The following is a 24,035-nucleotide window of genomic DNA, read 5'->3' as shown; positions in this document are numbered from 1 at the left end:
GCCTGTCCACTCACGTCACCGATTTACATAAAAAAATAAAGGCATTTTATGCAAACTTTTATTTTTATTCATGCAACTGTTTTGCTGGAACCTGTTTTTAGAGGTGACCTCATGGGCCTGGCTTATAAAGTGGGCAGTGTACTTCAAATGAAAACAATGTTAAGAAACAAAATGACATCTTTGTGAGGTGTGAGGCTGTAGATGAGGCTGTAGATGAGGCTAGAGTAGAGATTGTAGGCGAGGCTGTAGTTCAGCTTGTAGGTGAGGCTGTAGTTGAAATTGTGAGTGAGGCTGTAGTTGAGCTTGTAGGTGAGGCTGTAAGTGAGGCTGTAGTTCAGATTGTAGGTGAGGCTGTAGTTGAGACTATAGGCAGGGCTGTAGATGAGTTTGTAGGCAAAGCTGTAGTTGAGACTGTAGGCGGGGCTGTAGTTGAGATTGTAGGTAAGGCTGTAGATGAGACTGTAGTTGAGATTGTAGGTGAGGCTGTAGTTCAGATTGTAGGTGAGGCTGTAGTTGAGATTGTAGGTGAGTCTGTAGATAAGATTGTAGGTGAGGCTGTAGTTCAGATTGTAAGTGAGGTTGTAGATGAGATTGTAGGTGAAGCTGTAGTTGAGATTGTAGGTGAGACTGTAGTTCATATTGTAGGTGAGGCTGTAGTTCAGATTGTCGGTGAGGCTTTAGTTCAGATTGTAGGCGAGGCTGTAGTTGAAATTGTAGGTGAGGGTGTAGTTTAGATTGTAGGTGAAGCTGTAGATGAGATTGTAGGTGAGGTTGGAGTTCAGATTGTAGGTGAGGCTGTAGTTGAGATTGTAGGTGAGGTCATAGTTCAGATTGTAGGCGAGGCTGTAGTTGAAATTGTAGGTGAGGGTGTAGTTTAGATTGTAGGCGAGGCTGTAGTTGAGATTGTAGGTGAGGTTGGAGTTCAGATTGTAGGTGAGGCTGTAGTTGAGATTGTAGGTGAGGTCATAGTTCAGATTGTAGGCGAGGCTGTAGTTCAGATTGTAGGTGAGACTGTAGTTGAGATTGTAGGTGAGGCTGTAGTTGAGATTGTAGGTGAGGCTTTAGTTCAGATTGTAGGCGAGGCTGAGGTTGAGATTGTAGGTGAGGGTGTAGTTTAGATTGTAGGTGAAGCTGTAGATGAGATTGTAGGTGAGGCTGTAGTTCAGATTGTAGGTGAGGCTGTAGTTGAGATTGTAGGTGAGGCTTTAGTTCAGATTGTAGGCGAGGCTGTAGTTGAGATTGTAGGTGAGGCTTTAGTTCAGATTGTAGGCGAGGCTGTAGTTGAGATTGTAGGTGAGGGTGTAGTTTAGATTGTAGGTGAAGCTGTAGATGAGATTGTAGGCGAGGCTGTAGTTGAGATTGTAGGTGAGGGTGTAGTTTAGATTGTAGGTGAAGCTGTAGATGAGATTGTAGGTGAGGCTGTAGTTGAGATTGTAGGTGAGGGTGTAGATCAGATTGTAGGCGAGGCTGTAGTTGAGATTGTAGGTGAGGGTGTAGTTTAGATCGTACGTGAGGCTGTAGTTTAGATCGTACGTGAGGCTGTAGTTTAGATCGTACGTGAGGCTGTAGATGAGCTGGTGCTGAATGTGTCTTTGGGAGAAACTTTTTGTTTCTGTGCTGAAATTATATTTATATTCATATTAAGACGCATTCAGACATTAGAAGTTCCAGTTAGTTTACGAGCTAAATTCTAACTGAACAGTGTATACAGAGTCAGATGTCACACTTACAGAATATCTGTTTTTGTTTTTCTCTTTATCTTTAATTTTCTGTTTTTCTTCTAAAAAATCTTTAGACATTTTTATTTTTAAACTCTGATTCCCACACAGCACCCCCAAACCCAACCCACCCCCCGACCAATCCCCCCACTTATTTAACAGAGATATACAACTGGACATGAGCCAAGTGGCTAGCAGAGAGTGAGAGAGAAAGAGAGAGAGAGAGAGAGAGAGAGAGAGAGAGAGAGAGAGAGAGAGTTTGATGATATGAATTTAATTTGATGGAGTTTATTTTCTGAGTTATACATGAAAGTTTAACTGAACTGTTACTTAATAAATATTTATGATAATTCTGTCGTTTTATAGGTTACTGTTTTGTGTATGTTTATAACTGCAACCTGCAGAAGTTTCTAGAACTTAAAAGTTTGATCTGCTTTAATGAGATCAGCTGAATCTGCACTCGACTGTAATCAGGAGCTTCAGCAGAGATACTGATTCATAATTACAATGTTAGGAAGAGAAAAGTTTGATTTTGTGATTATTATTTGAGGACTTCACTCCCAAAAACACACATTCAGAAATTCGACAAAAGATTTCAGAAAACATGATGATCATGGTGTTCATGCGCGACTCTGTGCTGAAGCTTAGCAATTCAGAACCTCAGCGACTCCGAACCCTGAATACTGATCTTTATCGAACACCAATAAAACAGCTGAAATTAGAGCTTCTCCTTCTGAATCTCAGCAGCTGCACTAAAGTGCCTTAAATAAACGTGTAAACAGTCTGTCCTCAGAGAGCGCCCTCGATCTGATCTCTAAATTTAGATCCGCTTCTGTTTATCTGCCTCTGTTTGTTCGATCTTTAAGAAAATAAAGGATTTCTTTATCAGAAGATCTGAAAGATCTGATCAGCAGCCCCGAACATTATTTACTGATTTACTCCCTAAAGCAGTGACGTCCTGTATTTCAGCCCAAAACAGACTATCTCTCTTTCTTTCTCTCTCTCTCTCTTTGTCACTCTCTCTCTGTACCTCTTTCTGTCTGTCTCTCTCTCTCCCTCTCTCTCTCTCTCTCTCTCTCTCTCTCTTTCTGCTCAGTTATTTTATATTGGATGATCTTGTGAATGTAAAACTTCGGACACTTTTCAGTTTTAAAGTCTCAGAGTTTGATTGTCACCTGATGAGAACTCCAGACTGTAATTAATTCTCTGACTGTTGAGACTTTGTGTTGATACTTAACAACTGTGAGTGCCTCTGAGCAGCTGCTGAGGACCTGAAACTGAAGCTAACTGAGGCCTGCAGGGGAAAACTATAATCAAATATCAAAGCTGAATGAAATGTCATTTAGTTAAGGGGAGCTGTGGGAGTCGAGGCGAGATCTTTCAGATGGAGCTGCTCATACGCCAGACAGAAAGGCAAAGCAAAACCCCCATACGACAGCGAATCACCTGCAGCAAGATTGAGCTGACACAGCAGTGATGGAGCACCATACTACTGTGGACTGATGAAGTAGAAATGAAAGGAGAAAAAAGGAGCAGCATTTGATGTGAGCTCCTGTAACCAAAACCAAATTCCTTGTTGGTGTAAACAAACCTGGCCAATAAAGCTTGATTCTGATTCTGATTCTGATGAAAGAAACACTGTGCTGACTGTTAAGCCTGGAGAAGGAACTGTTATGCTCTGGTGTCGTGTGGCAGCCAGTAACTCAGAAACGCTGCACAGGATGATGAAAGAATGGATTCTACTAAATATCATCAAATTCTGAAAGCACATGTTGAAAGAGGCTTTCACAACAGGACAGTGACCCAAAACACACCTTAAACACAACCTCACAACACCTCAAAACACACCATCAACTACTTCAAGCTTTTGGAGTGGCCCTCACAGACCCCTGAGTGAACATCACCTTAAACATCTTAGATCTAAAACACGCTGTTCATGCAAAACAGCCTAAGAATATCTCAGACCTGGAAGCGTTCTGTGAGGAGCCATGGGACAAAATTCCTAAAACAGGAACAGAAAAACTCCTAATTGGAGACAAAACAATTTGCAGGCTGTGATTTCCTGTTTTGTAAGTTAACCAAATGCAAATTAACTGTGCATTAACATTAGCAGAAAAACATTATTTTAAATAGCTGTTATGTAACTGTGTTCTGTGCAGGAAAAAAACTGCTTTTATTTATTATTTTTGTTACAGTTGTTACTGTTGTTATTTCACACAATCTGATCTGAGATATTTTAAATGAATTTCTTTCGTTCCTCCTGTGTGTGAATAATAACTGTGTAGTTAAGATGTGGATCTACACAGAGCTGTGATGTGTTTTGGTTTGATTGTTGAGTAAACTGTGTGTAGAAGAGTCGGAATCTTCGTGTAGATTTTTTTCGTTTGTCTTCTTTAAAATTCTCTTTTTCTCGCTTTTAGTTGGCGTGCGGGTGCAGCGTCGTCTCGGTGGAGTCTTCAGGCTGCCATGATGACAAATGAGCGATACAGCGCGGTTCCCAGCACAGACAAGGAGGTGGACATCATCAACATCAAAGGAATCGAGGAGATTGGATATGTCCAGCAGGATTCTATAGTAAGTCCACTGTTTAAGCTGCTGCTGACCATCAGACAAGTTTACTGTCTCATTTGTTAGAACATCTAAAACATCTAATCACTGAAGCAGTGACAGAACAGAAGAGATTAGTTTGCTAATCTAGCAGTTATTACTAATGTAATCATTATTAAATTAATTAAATGTTTTAATTAGTATTGGGTGATATCCCAGTCCATCTGGTATACAGGCTGAAATTGTTATATCAGTGTGCAAATAAATGCAAATAACGTGACATACAAACTGACTCCCTCACCTCTCGTGTACTGAGCTGCAGCCTGAGGTCAGTTAGTCCAGCTTACTGTCCAGGAGCGACCTCAGACTGTAACGGGTTAATGAGTTAATGGGGAAAAGAGAGCAGAAGGAAAAGCCAGTCTCTTAGGGTTAGCCATTAGCCTAGCATGGAGACTAGCTGATGTTCTAACTAAATGTCCTACAGTAGCCCAGATTTATAGGTTGCTACATACATAAACCTGCAGGTAGGATGTTCTGAGAGCTTAAATAACCGTAATCAAAAAATACTACAAGCATCAAAACTATGAAGCATAAGAGCTTCTTATTTGTCAGGTTCTTGTTCGAATATTCTGGTTCCACCTTAAATGGTGCGGCAGTTATTATAATGCCTCAGACTCTAGAGTGCAATTGCTGGACCATTTAAGGTAGAACTGAAAAATTCGAAGAAAACTGCAGGTAGGATATTTTGATAGTCTAAATATCCTTATCAGAAAATATTACAGGCATAAAAATTAAAAGAATGATAAGGACATTTTGAGAGCCTAAATCAGCTCATCAGGAGGAAGCAGTGATATTAAGTCCTGAATTAAGTGCACATATGAGACAAACGACTTTTAGAGATAAAACTACATTCAGCAGTGTTTAGAGAAGCCACTGTGAGCTTTAAACACACTCGCCTTTATCTCATTAGGATGAAGTATAAATACATGTACATATATACACTATACTGTGATGTATACTGAAACAGCCAGTAATCTTAATTATATACATACATTTTCACTCATGCCACCCAGCACCAATTTTTCCTTCAGTAAACCTAAAAATCACATGCAGAGCCGAGGCCTCCTGCTGAGACGTGACCGTGATTGAGTGGTTGATGTTGGTATCAGATGAGCAGTGCGAGGTGTGTAGAGGGAGGAGCTCAGTGTAAGAGTATAAAAGTGTAAATATTGGGGGGGTGATGGTTTGCCCTCTGTAGCGCTCAGCACTCTGAGCTTCAGCTCTTTGTTGAAAAGTTCTCGTTCTAACTGACTTTCTGTCACAGACTGTATAACAGTGGAAGATGGACGGAGTGCCTGTGCGTATATTTCCACTGTGGCAGGCCGGCGTCGGTCACTCGCTGCTCTGCAGGCCGTTCTTTACGTTCTTCTCGGCTCTCTGAACCGTCACGACTGTTTACGTTTCTCCGTAATCCGGACCACTGAGTGAGCGCGGCAGAGTAACGAACTTCACTTCATATAAAGTCAAACACACCGGGTCTTAATCCTGATCAAGGTGAAAGTTCAGCAAGCAATCAAATTCCCTCCATTCCACCCCCCAGTGCCCCCCCACCCCACACACTTTACTCCAAATGTATTTGATCAGCCAAGACCAGTTTGGTGTTTAGCTTTAACACTGGAGCTACGAGGCTAATTTAGCTAACAAATCTGATCTTTTCAAATCTGACCTAAGACACTTTCATATGTGGTCCTAGATCGGATACGTATCCAATTCGTGGCCATGTGACCTTAATGTGACGCTCAGATCGGAATTCATGTGGTTTTTTTCCACTGCGCTGCGCCATCATTTAGCGTTACCATGGCAGCAGCACCGAACAGAAGTTAAAGCCTGTAAACGGTGGAAAAGCAGCTCATCTCACCTTTTTCTCCTTCGTCTCGCTCTAATAATGAAGCTGAGAGCTGATCAGAGTTAATGATCTTCTCAGCGAAGCTCGTTCTGCTCGTTAGTTTGTGCTGATGATGCCGTTACTGAGTAGGATGAGCTTATGAGGGTCATTTCAGGACGCCGGTTTGTTCACAGAAATGACAGATTTGAATCACTTACCTAAACGAGTGTGAACCATCCTGTCAGAGAGATCGGATCTGAGCAAAAAATCTGATTTGAGAAATGAGGCTTGTAATATGGACGTAGCTTTAAAGACTGAGCTGAACTGTTTACAGAGTGACTGAACTGAGATACTGAATAACTGTTAACACTAGCAGTAATATTTCACCTTTAATTCAGTTCAGTAGAAGTGTTTGCTTGACCGGTTTCATGGAAATGCCTGACGTGGCTCTACATAGCACCTCTTATATTGTTACAATGTCAAGCTCGTAACAATAGAAGAACCCTTTTTGGTGCTACATAGAACCCTTTTCAAAAAAAGTTCTATATGAAACCAGCTACAGCACATTCTCCATCAATCTGAAGAACACTTTCAAGATGCAAAGAACCCTTTAATCATGCAAAGTGTTCTTTGAGTGTTCATGGTTCTTTAAAGAAACCATTTTCTTTACTAAGAACCCTTGAAGAACCATTTTTTTAAGTGTACATTTTCCCGATGCAGCTCTTCAGGTCTGTGGTGAATGTTCAGTGATAGATGATGGTACAGTCGGGCAGTGCTGAGAATGCTAATGCTAACGCTAAGGCCTAAACAGAGTCCGAGCTTTAGTTCTGTGGATGTTGCGTGTCATTTACTGCTCGACTTCTACGTGATCGAACGACGAGTAAACGTGTTTAGAAGATAAAGTGTTCATGAACGTCATGTTTTTATCAGTAATCTTCTTGTTCCTGTGCAAGATGGTGTGGTTTTGTTTAGCGCCGAGGAAATGGAGGCGGTTCTCCAGCGGTTCTCTGGACGGGTGGCTTTGACCACATCCTTATGTTCCCTGGGAGGAATGAACTCTGCTCTGTTTTCCTGCTCGGGGCAGACTGACACACGGTTCCCACTGGGAGAAGCTCCATGTGTACAAGGCCACTGCTGTTTTTGTTTGCTCGCTGTGTATTTTTTAGCCTTTAGCTAAAAATAAATCACGCCCGGATGTTGCCTGTCACAGAGTTACGTAATGTGTGACATTTTTGGCGAAGACTGTTTCTGAAATTCAGTCTTCCTCTGTAACGTTACTCTGTTATCAGAGTTTCTGTTTTCTAAGCTGTTTTTCTGACATAAAACTGTGAAAAGGTTTTGTTTTATTCCTCCAGACCACCAGAGGGCAATGCCTTTGACTTTTTACCCTCACATACACACACATGCTCACCTGACGCTTAGCTGTACAGCTGAGGCTGGATGGTCAGAGCTTCTTGGAGGTCACTAACGACAGCTGTGAGCAGCTGATGACCTTCCTGGTGCATCATTCTGTCAAAAAGCAGATTCTGAAGTTCAGTCGGTCCCAGATGGTCCAGTTTGAGCTCTTACAGTGATCTGGGTCGGATTCACGAAAACTTTCTTAAGAAAAAGCTTGTGAAGGTTCTTAAGACAAAGAAGTTCATTAGAATGTTCCTAAATGCAATTCTTGAAAAAAACAGTTTTCAAACATTCTGTTAAAATATTAATTATTTCTTTGAGATTTTCTTATGTTTTGCTTTCTTATGTCGGCTCTGATGTATTTTACATCTTAACATAAACGACCAGACACACATTTTGAATTTGTATTAATGTAAATAACAATTGCTTGAAAGCAGTTCACTTGTTCTTAGAATTATTCTTAAGAAAATAGTTAAGGAAAAAAATAAGAGAATTCTTACATTTTTTGAAGAATAACAATTTTTCTGAACTTTTTTATTAGAATGAAGTTAAAAAAACACATTTTAGAAGATTTTCTTTCTTAAGACACTTTCGTGAATTCGGCTTTTGAAGAGGACGGCAGGGCAGTGATGGAGGAGTCACTCCTGAACTAAACTGTAACATGAAGGAGGCACGTCAGCTGGTTCTCTACCAATGACAGACAGCGTTACAGTATTCACTCAGCCAATGGGAAGAGAGCGAGGAAGATCACATGGTACATCATCACCCTCAGTTTAGTGTAAACAATGGCCAGAACTAACGTTTATGATTATATGCATGTTTGTGCTGCTATGCGAAAACTTTGTGGCCAGTTGTTCTTTACATTGTGTGAAAATATGATGATGAATGGACAGAAATTACCCACAAAATCTTGTTATTTTGACTTACATTAAAATTTCTGAAGGATTTTTCTTTCTCCTGTAAAAATACAAGCTTTTGCTCCAACAGCGATGAACGTCACACATGCATGGTAGTTTATGTCATTGTGTATATATTCATAAATAAATTAGAACTTCTGTATTTACAGTTAAATCAAAATGATCAGACACGTTTAGTGGACGACTTTTCTTTATTGTATATTATTGTTTATAATGACAGTTATCAGTCATTTTAACTACTTCTGCTTTAACTGTTCTTTTAAAAAGTGATAAAACTTCTTCCTTCTGTTCTTTTTACTGCTCTGAAGAAAAGTCAGTGTTAGCGAAGGTCAGATTAGAGTATGTTTGAGTTTTGGTGGCTGTGCAGTTGGTTTCAGCGTGTTCTCTTGCGTGTTAGGTCAGGGTCAGTGTGTGTTCTCCTCACAGTGTTGTTGAAATATCTCCTGGTTGTATCTGCTGGGACTTTAAGGTGGTCCTACATTTTACTGCAGTCACTCCCACACGTCAGATCAATGATGATCAATCATCCTTTATTTAATCTCGGTAACTGGGGGTGACATTCATTTACAGTGTAGACCAACATGTGGTTCTGAAATGTTCTAAGAGTCAGTGGTCAGACGGTTCTGACCGAGGTTCTCTAGATGTTCCATGGTGCTGTATCTATGGTCATGCAGTGTGGAGGTCATGTGATTGTGTGGAAACTCTGCTTCTGGATCTGCTGTTTCAGTTGGAGATACTTTATGAAAACCATCTCTGGTCCTCAGGTGAGGCCGGCTAAAACAACACCGCTACCTCATCCAGCACACTGATGATCTGGATTGATCAGCAGGACGGCTGAAGGGTCTCTCGCTGCCCCCTGGTGGCTGGGTTTCTCAGCAGCTTCTCTGAGGCACCAGAATGTGGAGACAGAACCTGTCAGCAGGCAGAAAGTCCTCTTCATCCACACTTAAAAAAGAGACTCAGGTCAATCACCTGTCAGCGGAGTAACCTCAGGTCCTTCTGATGTCCATGACACAGTACTGACGGCCTTGGTGTCCAACACTGACATGCAGGGCGCTGTGAGATTTTCCACTATTTTCAATCATCAACATTCCATATAAACTCAGAAGACTCGTGTAGGTTCACTGGTGGTTCTGGATAGTAAATAAAATGTCTATATTTGTGTTGTAGTCATGGCGACCCCTGGTTCCTATCACCACCACTGTAAAGACATCTGAACCATTTCACACCAAACCACTCTGAATCACTCTGTTTGCATCTCGCACACTGAGGGTTATGGGGGTATTTTGGAAATGTGTGGAGTTTCCCTTACAGAAAATACACATGAATTCACGTGTGGAGGAACACATGTAGTTTTTAAACACTTTACAAGTGAGAATTTATTATGTGTGAATTTTGTGTCACACATGATTGGCGTGTTTAGACTGTGAGATCCTGAAAGTCGCACTGTGCCAGTTTTACAGCGTTTACAATGAAATATTAACGTGGAGATGGTGGGAAAATATTCTCTCCTCTTCTTTAAGTGTCCCATTGTTCTCACGGCACTCTCTGTAGAGAAAACTGAGGAAAAGCAAGTTTTGAATAAGAGCAGACGACTGAGAGTGATTCTCACCGTGAAACTGAGACCTCAGTGATCAACTGTATGGAAGAAAATATATATTCCAAATGTATTGATCAAATATATTTTTGCTTTAGTTATTATCTGTGTTCAGTTGTGTGTAATGAAGGTTACAGATGTAACTAAACGTACTGACTTCTGTGATCTGCACTGTACTTTACATGAACCATTAGGAGTGGGAATCTTTAGGCCCCTCACGATTCGATTCAATTACGATTCAGAGGCTGCGATGCGATTATAAAACGATTATCGATGCATCTCGGTGCATCTTTTTTTTCTGTACATGATTTCTATTTTCTTACTGTCTGAGGACTTGGTACTTTTAAAGCTAAGTATCTGTAATGATCCATAATGCATTTATGTCCAATATCTTTTTATTCATAAAACAAATGGAAGTGATGTGGCAAGTGAACTAGAAGGCTCTCACTCACTGCTCTTGTTTGGAGCACGAGAAGCTGCTGCCACTCATCTGTGATAAAATGCGCTGTTAGGGTGAAATAAGATCCAGTGGTGATGAGTCTCCATGCAGCACATGTTACAGCCATCCTTCCCGTTTTCGTTAGTGATTTTATAACTTCGGTTTTGGTCTCGTGGTAGAGAGTCGGGGCGGGGGGGTCGCTGTGTCAGTAAAATATCTTCGAGACGGGGCCTGTACAATATAGCGCGGAAGCCCTGTTTCTCAACCACTAAGAATTGGCGTGCAGACTGCAGGTCACCTAGCAGCGAGGTTAGTAGCGAACGAAAAAGGAAAAGAGAGAGACAGACGAACATCTGGAGACGAATGGACTTCTTCGCATTTATAAGCAACGTAGTTGGTTTCCTGATACGTTAAATCTGCAACGAGAGACTAAAAAGTTGCGAAGATGAAGTCGCTTCTCTTTCTAATTTCCCTGTTCCACCTTAAATGGTGCCGCATAGTCAGAATTTAAGGTGGAACGGGAAAGTTCAGCAAGAAGCAGGCAAATGAGAAGCGACTTCAGCCTCGTAAAACAGCCAAAACTATTCAACTTTTGAGGAAAAGTCTCCTGGCGGAGTTGGAAGAAAAGCGGCTAAAGCTAAAGCTGAAAGCAGAGCAAAGTCAGTCTGCGTTTTCGTTTATATTATTTAGTCTATACTAGGACATCAGCTCATACTGAGACATACTGGACATTAAATGTTGTGGCTCCCAAGCTGGTTTGATTTTTGTTGAAAGGTCAAAATGTCTCTTCTGATCATTTGTGCTGTGACTCCTGACCTAACCTGGCTTTAAATGCAGAGGGAGCCGGTCGGATTTCTCACTCATCCAGTAGTGTTTTTGTTTTGTGCCGCCACAGACTGTCCGGGCGCTGCACTTACCCACTTCCAAGTTCCGCCCTTTGCGTTCCATCAACATTACGTTACAAATTAAATATTTAGAAAATCGATTTTTGACATTTATGAATTGATTCAGAATCGTCCACGTCTGCATCGCGATACATCTAAGAATCGATTTTTTCCCGCACCCCTATTAACCATGTACATCTGCAGTGAGACTCACACACACAGTGTATTTCACATAAAGTCAAGTCGAGTCAAATTTATTTGTATAGCGCTTTTTACAACTGATGTTGTCACAAAGCAGCTTCACAAAATTAAAGTAAAGACAAAGTTTTAACATGAACTGTAAATCCTCCAGGTGAGTGAGCCAGGAAAAACTCCCTCAGAGCTGGGGAAGAAACCTTGGGAGGAACCAAGGCTCACAAGGGGGACCCATCCTCCTCTGGTCAAACTACCTACACAATTATTATACTACTAATATTAATAGTAGTAATAGTAGTAGTAGTAATAGTTAGGAGTCCAGTGTAGGGTGGGCAGCTAGTCCAAGGCAGGTGGCGGTAGCTGGGCAAGTGGCGGTGACTGGGGCGTGGGCAGCTGGTCTGAAGCGGGTAGCAGGAGAGCTCGACAGACAATCATCCATCAGTGTCCGGCCGGACAGGTGGGCAGTCATTTACTTGGAAAAAGGTAGGGAGATGGAATTAGTTTTGTTCTGTTTGGGTGTATGTAAAACAGAAAATGCACAAAGAAGGACACATTTTAAAAATACTATCAAAAACTATAAATACAACGATTTGTATCAGAAATTTCACACACTTCACTGAACCTAATCAAACACAACTAACGATTCTTTATGATCCAACATGCAGTTGGGAAGTGTTTTTAAGTAGTAATGATATCCAGAAAAAGCTTATTGTGACACATTTTGATGTAATTTATCACAATAGTGTTAAATATTGTCATGTCGCGCAGCCCAGCCCCTCATAAAACAGAGAAACTTCAGCCCAGAGTTCTTATTACATCTCTGACGTGAATAAAAAAGATAAGCAGGTTCTAGATCACATACTGAGAACTGCATTTCTTTTAGTTTTTAATCCATCCTTAGTGCCGTAAGGACAGACTCTGCGTCCAGTCAGGGAGTAAAAACACTGACGCTGTGACAGTGGATGAGGGGTCAGTGCAGGTCTTTACTTACAGTACAAACACCAGTCCTGATTGTCCAACATCCTCCTGAGTCTGTTCTTAAGTGTGTTCTTGAGAAAGGTTGTAAGAAAAAGTCTCTGTCAGATTCATGACGTGTTCTTAAAGTGCAGAACTGTTCTACATTTGTGCTCTTGAGTGTGTGTAGATTCTGTTCTTACCTAAGAACAAACCCCACATAAGAGAGCACTGGTGGGTCAGAGTCTTCGTCAGAACTGCGTAAGTGGGTTTAAGAAGAAAGTTCTTCTTAGGGCCGGTTGGTGAACGAGGCCCAGTGTGTATTTATGTAAACAGTATGTGGACGTGTGTTTGATCAGGAATGTAGTTCTGTTTTTTTGCCGTATCTTTGTCCTTTTTAAAACACACTGAAGCTCATACGAGCCTGAGTGCACTTTATAGAGCGAGTTAGCTTAGCGTAGCGTAATGAATAGCTGTGTAGAGGAGCTGTTAGCCAGCGAAGTGGAGGAGATGCAGAATGAGGTGATCAGTCATTGGTGATGTTTGGCAGTGTGTGCTGAATGTGGTGTTTCGTAAATGTGTTTGTCTTCCTGAAGTGACGGCTCACGGTCTGCTGGAGCGCGTGGGGGGAAGACGGATGGTATCGCGGTGTTAATCTGACTCTGTGTATTTTCATGGTGACAGATGATCCTAACAACCTGTTCTGCTGCTTCTCACAGCGAGACAGACGCTGTTTTTACGGGTCCGTCCGGCTCCGCTGTTTGACTTCGGTGCATCCTGTCTCCCCCTCGGCACTGCGCGCCGGCCTTCTCTGCCACGCGCCGTTAGCCGGTGAAGAACTGTCTGAGGAACATCTTTGCGCTCCTGGGCCGTGCGGAGCTGCTGTAGCACAGCTTAACCCCCATACCGATGTACGCTCCCACAGGCTTGTAGAACATGTGGTGAGAAGCTGCTGGGTAACGAGAGAGCGCAAAGGATCCTCTTTGAAGAAGTTGGTGTGAGGCTTTATAGTTTTGGCTAATATTAGCTCCTGGCGTCTCTCGCGCTTCTCGAGTAACAGGCAGCTTCAGCTGGGAGAACTAATACTTGCTGCTTCACCCCCTACAGATAAAGAGAGAGAGAGAGAGAGAGAGAGGGAGAGAAAGAGAGAGCGAGAGAGCGAAAGGGAGAGAGAGAGAAGGAGAGAGAGAGAAGGAGAGAGAGGGAGGTTAATAGCTGGAGCTGAAGCGTTTCTGTGGGAGAGAATGGACGATGGCTGGAGAAGAGAACCTTAGCAGTGAGGCTTCAGCGCCGCAGCCAGTCGCCCCTCAGAGACACTTCTTAAAGGACGTGATTTTTCACGGCAAATTCCACGTGAGTGAGGCGCTAATTCTGCTCGTTTATGGCTGTTATGGGGACGTTAGACGCCTCTGCTAAAGCTCGAATTCATCTGTTACCTTCTTGGCCACGTGCTCGACACTTCTGTTCAAAACTACAGAAGACCTGCTGTTTAATACTCTCTGTAGAGGTCACAGTGAGGTCACAGTGGGGGGGCCATGTTCATTTAATTCAATATCATCATAATTTCCAAATATATCACTGTATCATGGTGTCAGATGATATTTAAGTTAGCAGTAATAAAGCTAAAGAGTTAGCATTAGTAAAGATGATACGTTAGCACTGATTAAGTAAACAAGCCTATCCGTAAATAATGTTAATGTTATTATTAATAATGTTAATAGGTTATTATTAATAATGTTAGTGGGTTTGCACTAATAAAGTTAATTAGCCTATAAATTAGTAAGGTTAATAAGTTAGTGTCAGTAAAGTTAATGAGTCTATCCATTAAAATTTGTGTTAATAAAGTTAATAGGTTAGAATCAATAATATTAACATTTACATTTACATTTCCATCATTTAGCAGACGCTCTTATCCAGTGCGACTAATATTATTATTATTAAGTGCCATCAAATTGATTCTGACCCGAAACGTCCCATTTTTGGTGCCTAGGATTTTTAAGTTAGCATGAGGAAAGTTAATGGTAGCAGTGATAAAGACAACTAGCCTATTTAGTAATAATGTTAATAAATTAATGTAATAGAGTTAATAAGTCAGCATTAATAGTGTCACTGAGCTTCCTGAGGGCTGCTACTAAAAGAATGTTTGATAATTCTGACAGAGTTTGTTCTGATTGGACTGTTTTGTTCAATTTTCTTCTCTTAAACTTAAACCAAAGAGAAAAACACTGTAAACATGAACCGACAGAAAGCTCGTTTACAGAATAAACACAATGTTTATTTAGTTTTTATGGATTTTAAACAATAACAAAAACTAAAAAGATCTTGGCATCAGAAACACGTCAGACATTTCTCTGAAAATATCAGTGTGTCAGTATCACAGTGTAGCGTCATAAACGATTTATCGTCCAGCTCTGGAACTCAGTGATTAATGACTTTATTAATTACTCTGTTGTTTATTCTTTGATAAACTTGATGAAAGCAAACTTTTTAACAGAGGTTATTACAAAAGCACAGAGGAGCTTTAGCTGTTAGCTTTAGCTTTAGCAGCTGGTGTTGAATCTGTAGAGGAGACTGAGTGCGAAAGGAAGAGCGCGAGTGTTAAATCAGTTCTGAAACGCGACCTGCTGCTCTGACATTTGATGCGTGAGTATGTTTTTCTAATGATCCGCCAGTCATTTAGGAAACTGAGACTAGAATGTGCGGTTCTTGTGCAGCGGGTGTTCAGGTCTGTGTGCTAGATATGTGTCCTGATATGCGTTATGTGTTTAGGGGTGAATGATGAAATGGGAATCATATCTGCTAAATGCCATAAATCTAATATCAGCATGGATCACTGATTAGATTTGACCAATAATGAGAACCGATATTTGATGATGTATTAATTGTTCGTTGAAAGAGCAGAATGTTTAAGTGCTTCTGTGCTTTTGAGCAAAATATCTGCATTTTATTTTCTTCACTGCATTCGTAAGTCTGCACTAATAAAAGATACATTTCTCTGTAACACTAATCCAGAGATTCAGTCCCAGTTTCTACATTTATAAATGTACATGTTTCAGCGTTGGATTTGACAGTAAACGAATATGAAAAATACTGGGTAACTACCCAGAATTCCAATATACCATATCGGATTCACACACAGCCTTAGTGGAATCTGAAGAGAGCCAACGACCGGAATGTTGCAGGTTCGAATCCCAGGACTAAATGGCTCCTGGTTGTGCTCTTGATTGAGGCACTCAACCTTCCACTCCAGGGGGCGCTGCTGTGCTGCTCCCAGCCTGAGCATACGTAGAAAAATAACCAACTTCTTTAAGAACTGGATCAGTAAAGTATAACTGCTGTTATATCAATACATTCCTGTCTGTATAAATCAGTGTCTGTTAAAAATAAAGAAAACATTATGTAAATTATAAAAAGGAAGCTAAAGTGGAGGTTAAAGCAGGAGCATTAAAGCAGGAGCGTTAACACAATATTACATCGGGTGAGTTAATGTGTACCTGTCCGGGGTGTTTCCTGCCTTCTGCTTAGTGACCACTGGGATAGGCTCCAGCAACCCCCACCCCAGGAGGATAAGGGGCTTAGAGAACGTGTGTGTGAGTTACAGTGTGTGAATTAAAGCAGCTGAAAAAGTGAGAATGTTAAACCGAGTGAGTTAAAGTGGAAGAGTTGAAGTGTGAGAGTAAAATCATGAATGTTAAAGCAGGAAGTTGATGTGGGAGACTGAAGTGGGTCAGTTAAAACAAGAGCATTAAAGCAGGAGAGTTGAAGCGGTAGCATTAAAGTGGGCGAGTTAAAGTGAATGAGTCTAAACGGGGGAGTTGAAGCAGGAGAGTTGAAATGGGAGCGTTAAAACGGGAGGTGGGAGCGTTAAAGTGGGAGAGTTAAAATAGGAGATTTGAAGCGGGAGCTTCAAAGTGGGAAAGTTGAAGCGGGACCATTAAAGTAGGTGAGTTAAAATGAGAGAGTTGAAGCAGGAGAGTCAAAACGGGAGAGTTAAAGCAGGTTAGTTGAAGCAGGTAAGTGAAAGTGGTTGAGTTAAAGTGGGTGAGTTGTGTGTTAAAGTGGACGAGTTGGAGCGGGAGAGTTAAAGCTGGACAGTTGAAACTGGAAAATTCAACTGGGAGCATTAAAACAGGACCATTAAAGCAGGCGAGTTGAAGCAGAGGAGTTAAAGCAGGGGAGTTAAAGCATTAAAATGGGTGAGTTGAAGAGGAGGTGTTAAAAGGAATGAATTGCAGTGGGAATGTTGAAGCAGGAGCGTTAAGAGGGAGCATTGAAGCGGGAGCGTTAATGCGGTAGCGTTAAACAGGAGCGTTGAAGTGGGAGAGTTACAGCAGGACACTTAAATCCGGAGCATGAAAATAGAAGAGTTGAAGCGGAGAGTTGAAGCGGGAGAGTTGAAGCGGAGAGTTGAGGCGGAGAGTTGAAGCGGGAGAGTTGAAGCGGAGAGTTGAAGCGGGAGAGTTGAGGCGGAGAGTTAAAGCGGGAGAGTTGAAGCGGAGAGTTGAAGCGGGAGAGTTGAGGCGGAGAGTTGAAGCGGGAGAGTTGAAGCGGGAGCATTAAGCTGCTGCACTACAGCATCTGCATTTTATTCATTTTATTCACTGCATTTGGAGATATTAAATAAGTGTTATATTTCTCTGTAATGCTGGTCCAGATAGATTTAGTCTCCATCTATACATTTATGAATGTTTACCTATCAGCTTTGGCAGATAAGCACACAAAACATATCAGATATTATTAGCCAACAGTTCTCCTATCGGTGTGTCCCGAATACTGTGAGTGAAGAAGTTCTTTAGGTTTAGGACACTTTATTACCCATAATGCCACATACTTAAAGTTGATCTACAGTGAGCCACATCCTATTACGGAGGTGCCGTGTGGCAGAGGCGGAGTTTTGTCTTTGTAGTCTAACTGAGAAGTTCGGATCCTGATGAAGGAGCCATTTTTCAAACAGGAGTCTAAATGAGAAACACTGAGCCATTAGACTTTAGGACCATTAAGATCTAGATTCTTTTTAATTATTACATATTAATTAAGCAGAGTTTGTGTGCTATAAATAGCTAATTATAAGTGAATGAGTCATTGATACATTCATAATTGAGCTCATTTAGTTCTGTTTCACATTTTACCTTTAAAGTCTTGATTTAAAGTGTGAGTGATGATTACTCAGCTGCTGTTTTAACCCTTTGCATTTAAACTTTTGCATTTACATTAAGAATTTACACAAAACTCATGGGAAGTCCACTGATTTTTCAGAATTTCTGCATAATGAAGGGGTAAATATGTAAACAGAGTGGTTCAGAGTGGTTTGGTTTCTAGAGAAACTTACCGAGTCAGAACTGTTCACAGTGGTGGTGATAGGAACCAGACGTCCACCTCTAAAAGCTCCCTCACAGAAAGTTCCTACATGAAATGGTTATGAATTCTCTGCCTGATGACTGAGACACTGTTTTATGATAGTTTAGAGAACTTAAACTCCATTCATGGTGGAGGGATACATGCAGGGCGCTGTGAGGCAAAATAGTCCCCAAAGAAAACTTATTATTTCAGATTTTCCACTATTTTCCATCATCAACATTCCATATAAACTCAGAAGACTCGTGTAGGTTCACTGGTGGTTCTGGATAGTAAATAAAATGTCTATATTTGTGTTGTAGTCATGGCGACCCCTGGTTCCTATCACCACCACTGTAAAGACATCTGAACCATTTCACACCAAACCACTCTGAATCACTCTGTTTACATCTCTCCCACTGAATTATGGGGGAATTTTTAAATTGGGTGGAGTTCCTACTTAAATTTTAAAGGTTTAAAAGCTTTTAATGCTTTTCTCTGTCTATAGCACAGCTGTGGTAAAGTTTTGGAGTATGAAATCTTTCCCTCTCTCTCTCTCTGTCTCTCTTTGTCTTTCTCTCTCTTTCTTTCTCTCTCTCTCTCTCTGCCCCCCCCCCTCTCTCTGTGTCTGTCTCTCTCCCCCTCTGTCTCTCTCTGTCTCTCTCTCTCTTTCTCTCTCTCCCTCTGTATCATATTATCTTTCACTCTCTGACGGCATCCAGCAGGGTCACATATGCCACCACTGCATAAGACATTTGTATTTAGAGAGTAAAACTGAAGTTCAGTTTTGTGTCTGTGTTTATAGAATAGCCGACCCGTTAGGTCAACCGATCAGTCAGGTCAGCTGATCCGTCAGGTCAGTACTGTCCAGATACTCACGCTGCTTTGCAGGGAGTTTGAAAATATTTTCACTGCTGATAATACAGTTATGCAGTCTGAGGTATGTGAGTTCAGACTGCAGTTTGTACTGAACTTGGCAGGTTGAGTTATTTATTCAGAGCAGAATTATGTGTAAAAATGTAATAATAATATTACTGACATATTTCTCCATTTAGGTTTAATTTCTTTGCTCCAGCTTTTGGTCAGGAACATCTAATTTACTCAGGTTTTCCCCCAAACATAGATATTTCTAGTATATGATGTTTTAGCACTTGAGCTACAAGGCTAATACAGCTAACATGTAATGGAAGCCTGGTGCTAACTGCATTCTTAAATCATTAGAGATGTGCTTTTGGAAGTTTTCTTCCAATTTACCCACTTCTTATTTAAACTTTTTATCCACTTTGAAAGGTGCAGCTGTTACATTCCGCTGCTTCATTTAAGACAGAATGGGAAATTCCAATATGAAATGGACAAATTGGAAGAAAACTCAACAAAGGAATCTTAAATAGACTTGTGTCATGTTTCATGCTGTTATCTACACGCGTGAACAAAAGTATGGACACAATTCAAGCTTTAAGACGCTGCTACTAATTTTAGCTACATTTTTGTTTGTACTTGAACTGATAAATGTGAGTGGCAGTGCGTCACTAACAGACGCGCAGCGCTGGCTTTATTGCACTGTTTGTGATAAATGTGCACCTTTGAGTGAGTGAGTGTCTGTACGCTGGGCTGAAGGTATGTTGAGCAAAGTTGCTGTTATTCAAATGACTCCACAGATGAAAGTTTTAAGAAGAGGCTGCTGCTCTGTCTGCAGTAACCACATCCCACCTGCACACATACAAACACATACATACACATACACACGTGTCTAGCCCCCCGGTGTGTCTAATGCTGGACCCTCCCCACTCTCCCCAGCTGCTGAACTCTCTGACTCCGGAGGAGACGGCTCAATGCCGGCACGGCCTGTACTTCCAGGATGGGGAGCGGAGAGTGGATTACGTTCTGACCTACCAGGTAAAGAAGCCCAGCGGCTCTCGCGCCCGCAGGCACTCCTCACGCTTCACCGACAACGCCCTGACCCGCAGCCTGCGGCGCACCCGCACCCAAACGCGCTCTGCTGAGCCGGACCCCGAACCGGGCCCGCAGGAGACCAGCGCTGACCACCATGAGGACGACAAGCGCTTCCGTCGTGAGGAGTTCGAGGGGAACCTGAGGGAGATGGGGCTGGAGCTGGAGAAGGACGAGGACGTAAGTGTTTCTGTCCCAGTATGCCGGGCGTTTGTGCATGTTGGGGGTGGCGGGGGGTCACTGCGCATTCCAGGCCGGGCCTGAGCCTTTGTTAGCCTCGTTAGTGGATCAGAGCAGTAGGTTTGTGGTTTTGTATTTCGGCTGACCTCAGCTGGTTTGGCCCCAGCTTCCACCGCGAAAACACGCACAAAAGCTATATTGTAGTTTAGCGCAGTGGCAGCTACGTGGCATTAGCTGAAAAAACTCCACCTGGGCCTGCACGCGACCTCTGACCTTTCCCTCTTTCACCAGTCCGACCCTGATTGGTGCACTTTGGCAGGGAGATAATGCGTGTTCAAGCGCAGAAAATGTTTGGCCAGTTCACTGTTTCCTCTAGATTGTATTTCGGCCGATTGTTGGAGCCTTCGACGTGCCAGAGTCAGACTGGAGTGACTTCTAAAAATACAGTGAACTGTACATGTAAATACACACTTTGTGTTCTATAAACATTTAATATTCAAAAAGTGCATCTGGGATCCTGGACTTTTTTAAAGACTTTAACAGGTTAATCAGTGCTTTACTACTTTTTTACTTGTCCACAGAAAAAAGGTCAATAACAACATTTTCAAATGATGTTTTTGATGTTTTTACAATTTATAATGTTTGCGTGAGAATTTTGATTTGTTGAAAGAAACATTGTGTGTAATGTGGAATATTTAGTGATGGACAGACCGCCAGCCTGCACTTTTCCTGATCGCAGCAGTGAACCAATGAATCAGTTATATAAATCAGGGTTGGAGTCATTATCATCATCATTATCATTATCATTATAATTATCTGTGAAATTGTTAGATTGTGATGCTTCATTGAAGGCCTGTTTCAGTGCATTCCTAGTTTTGAAGTCTTCACTGTTATTATAAACTGATAAACAGTGAAGATAAAGGAAACTTCTTGCTCTGAGTGGCGTGGGGTGCTCTGAGTGGTGCTCTGAGTGGTGCGGGGTGCTCTGAGTGGTGCTCTGAGTGGTGCTCTGAGTGGCGTGGGGTGTTCTGAGTGGTGTGGGGTGCTCTGAGTGGTGCTCTGAGTGGTGCGGGGTGCTCTGAGTGGTGCTCTGAGTGGTGCGGGGTGCTCTGAGTGGTGCTCTGAGTGGTGCTCTGAGTGGTGCGGGGTGCTCTAAGTGGCACAGGGTGCTCTGAGTGGTGCTCTGAGTAGTGCTCTGAGTGGCGCGGGGTGCTCTAAGTGGAGCGGGGTGCTCTGAGTGGAGCGGGGTGCTCTGAGTGGTGCTCTGAGTGGCGCGGGGTGCTCTAAGTGGAGCGGGGGTGCTCTGAGTGGTGCTCTGAGTGGTGCGGGGTGCTCTGAGTGGCGCGGGGTGCTCTGAGTGGTACTCTGAGTGGCGCGGGGTGCTCTGAGTGGTGCTCTGAGTGGCGCGGGGTGCTCTGAGTGGCGCGGGGTGCTCTGAGGTGGTAGTGATCTAGTAATCTGATGGTGGTGCCGTTGTGATCTGATTGTGAGGTGGTGGTGATTTGGTGATCTGATGGTAAGGTGGTGGTGAAGTGGTGATCTGATGGTGAGGTGGTGATGTGATTGTGAGGTGGTGGTGAAGTGGTAGTGATCTAATAGTGACCTGGTGAAGTGGTGGTGAGTTGGTGCTGATCTGGTGATCTGATGGTGAGGTGGTGGTGAGCTGGTGATCTGATGGTGAGGTGGTGATCTGATGGTGAGGGGGTGATATGATGGTGAGGTGGTGGTGAGTTGGTGAGCTGGTGATCTGATGGTAAGGGGGTGATATGATGGTGAGGTGGTGGTGAGTTGGTGATCTGATGGTGAGGTAGTGGTGAGCTGGTGATCTGATGGTGAGCCTGTGATCTGATGGTGAGCCGGTGATCTGATGGTGAGCTGGTGATCTGATGGTGAGGTGGTGGTGAGCTGGTGATCTGATGGTGAGGTAGTGGTGAGGTAGTGTTGATCTGGTGGTGGTAGGTGTTTCATCATAAGTGAACCTGTGGTGGATTGTGTGTGTGTTTGAACTTGCATACTAACCGTGTGAAAGAGAGAGTGACATGCAAAATTATACACACCTCTGAGTGGTGTGTGTGCTGATGGCGCAGGGCGCAGCTGTCAGGATCGTTTCTGTACCACCATAAATATCACCCTGCAAACATCGGGGGGTGGGGGTCGGGGGGTGGGTATGTGGGGGGCACGGAGACAGCACTGTGTAAAAGTCGTAGTCCCTCTGAGAAAGTGGATACTGAATATTTCAAAAGTGAAACGTTTAAAGTTCTTTACGTATCAGCGCTCCATCTGTTACACTCACCTGCTGAGGCTTTGGTCAGTTTTGAAACTAAGATCTATTTGGTCCACAGAACTAAACAGTTGGACAACTCGACCATTTTACTGTCCTAATTAGATTTAATGGAATAAAGTCTTTATCAGGTTTGGTATCAGCAACTGACTCTTCAGGAACTTTCCAGCTAAGCGGTACAAGGAGAAACAGCGTGTGACCAGGTCAGTCACGTTAGCTAAGCTGAAAACAAGCTCTATTTGTCTGTTTATCATAAAGACTTTAGATGCTGCTGTTAGGTCTGTTCCCTCACATGCAAAATAGTGATGAAGATGATGATGATTGAGTTTGATTGACGTAGAAGTCGTATTAATTCTGATCTGTCCGTTCAGACAGAGGCTACATCGCAGCGTATTGGAATTAATTATTGAATTTCAGGCCCAAATCTAAATGGATCTGAATGGATTCAGTGTGTTTTTTGCTGTTTACACTGACAAACAAATATAAAGAAAAAAGTAGATTTGAGCCACTTTTACCTGCAGGGTAAACTCAGAGTGGACTGTAACCTAATGTTGCCTAATCAGCTGATTTGATTAAAGAACATCTGAAAAATTCTAACATTAGTCATGAGTTTTCATTGGTCAGTCAGAAAGATAGTTTATTGACTATTGATTCATCTAATTTCTTTATTCATATCTCTTAGAAGGCCAGGCAGGTTTATTTATAGAGCACCTTTCATACACTGCGGTCATTCAAAGTGCTTCACAAATGATGAAATACAAAGATAATTCACATTATAATTTCAAAAGTAACAAATTGAAGGAGAGTAGAGATCAAGATCATGTTTAAAACATGATTAAAACAATAGAATTTAAAAGAGAAGAAACATTAAAATTAAAACTCAAAAATGAAACTCTCGTTGTTATTGTTTTGGTTTCCGATGTGGACCAGAGGAGGGTGGGTTCTCCTTCTGAGTCTGATGTTGTTCTTCCTCTTGGCTCGTCTCGTTTGGGTCTCAGACTCGGGTTTCTGTAAAGCTGCTCAGTCTGGAGTAAAAAGCGCTGCACAAATACACGTGACGTGTTGGAAACCGAAGCAGACGAGAAGGCAGGATGGAAGACGGAGCCAGCAGATATACTGTTGTCCATGAAGAAGGAGCACAGAAAAACCCAGAAACAAAAGAAAAGCAAAACAAGGAACATACTAAAGAAATGAAAAGAACCACCAAAAGTTTCTTATTTTTACTCCTTGTTTTCAAGTGTTGCTCCTTGGAACTGAGCTACAGGGTAGTGGTTGAAATCTTCCTCTGAAATGAGACCCTCAAATAAAAAGAGCATCACTTCATTAACAGCTACCAGCGCTGCTCTGTAGGCGACCCTGCCAGTCTGCAGTGACAGCAGAGGAGGGTAAAGTTCAGCTCCTCACTGCTGGGCTTTAGTTACATTTAGGGCATCATATATATATGGACATATATTTTTATATATCATAAATACATTTCAAACACTCTGCAGTCGATGCTGAAATACATTCCAAACACTAAATGTATTTCAGAATATTTCAGAATATTTTGCCATATTAACTAGATATTCACCAGCTTCTTGTTCGAATTCTCCTGTTCCACCTTAAATGGAGCAGCAGTTCTGATGCCTGAGGTGCCAGAATGTAACTGCAGCCATTTAAGGTAGAACTGGAAATTTAGCTACTGAGACGTCAGCACTACTAGAGATGTTTTATCCTTGTTATGGAAAAAAAAAGACCATAATACACTGAAACAACA

General features: G+C 42.1%; 1 protein-coding gene across 5 annotated transcripts in view; it reads left to right on the top strand.

The window, feature by feature from the left end:
- LOC118806544 (anoctamin-1) overlaps nucleotides 1-24,035 on the top strand; it is a 90,382-nt gene that overhangs the window by 6,415 nt on the left and 59,932 nt on the right. For 4 of the 5 annotated variants that reach the window (XM_036567977.1, XM_036567974.1, XM_036567975.1 and 1 more), the window contains exons 2-3: nucleotides 4,139-4,292; nucleotides 19,666-19,998. In XM_036567977.1, coding sequence (XP_036423870.1) covers nucleotides 4,185-4,292; nucleotides 19,666-19,998 — 441 coding nt within the window. In that variant the 5' untranslated portion in view covers nucleotides 4,139-4,184. Of the gene's footprint in view, nucleotides 1-4,138; nucleotides 4,293-13,658; nucleotides 13,888-19,665; nucleotides 19,999-24,035 lie in introns of those variants that run through there. The other variant, XM_036567973.1, reaches the window with a different exon arrangement.

The sequence above is a fragment of the Colossoma macropomum genome, unplaced genomic scaffold, assembly GCF_904425465.1.
Source record: "Colossoma macropomum unplaced genomic scaffold, Colossoma_macropomum, whole genome shotgun sequence".
Classification (NCBI taxonomy): Eukaryota; Metazoa; Chordata; class Actinopteri; order Characiformes; family Serrasalmidae; genus Colossoma; species Colossoma macropomum.
This window is presented reverse-complemented; position numbering and strand designations above follow the sequence as displayed.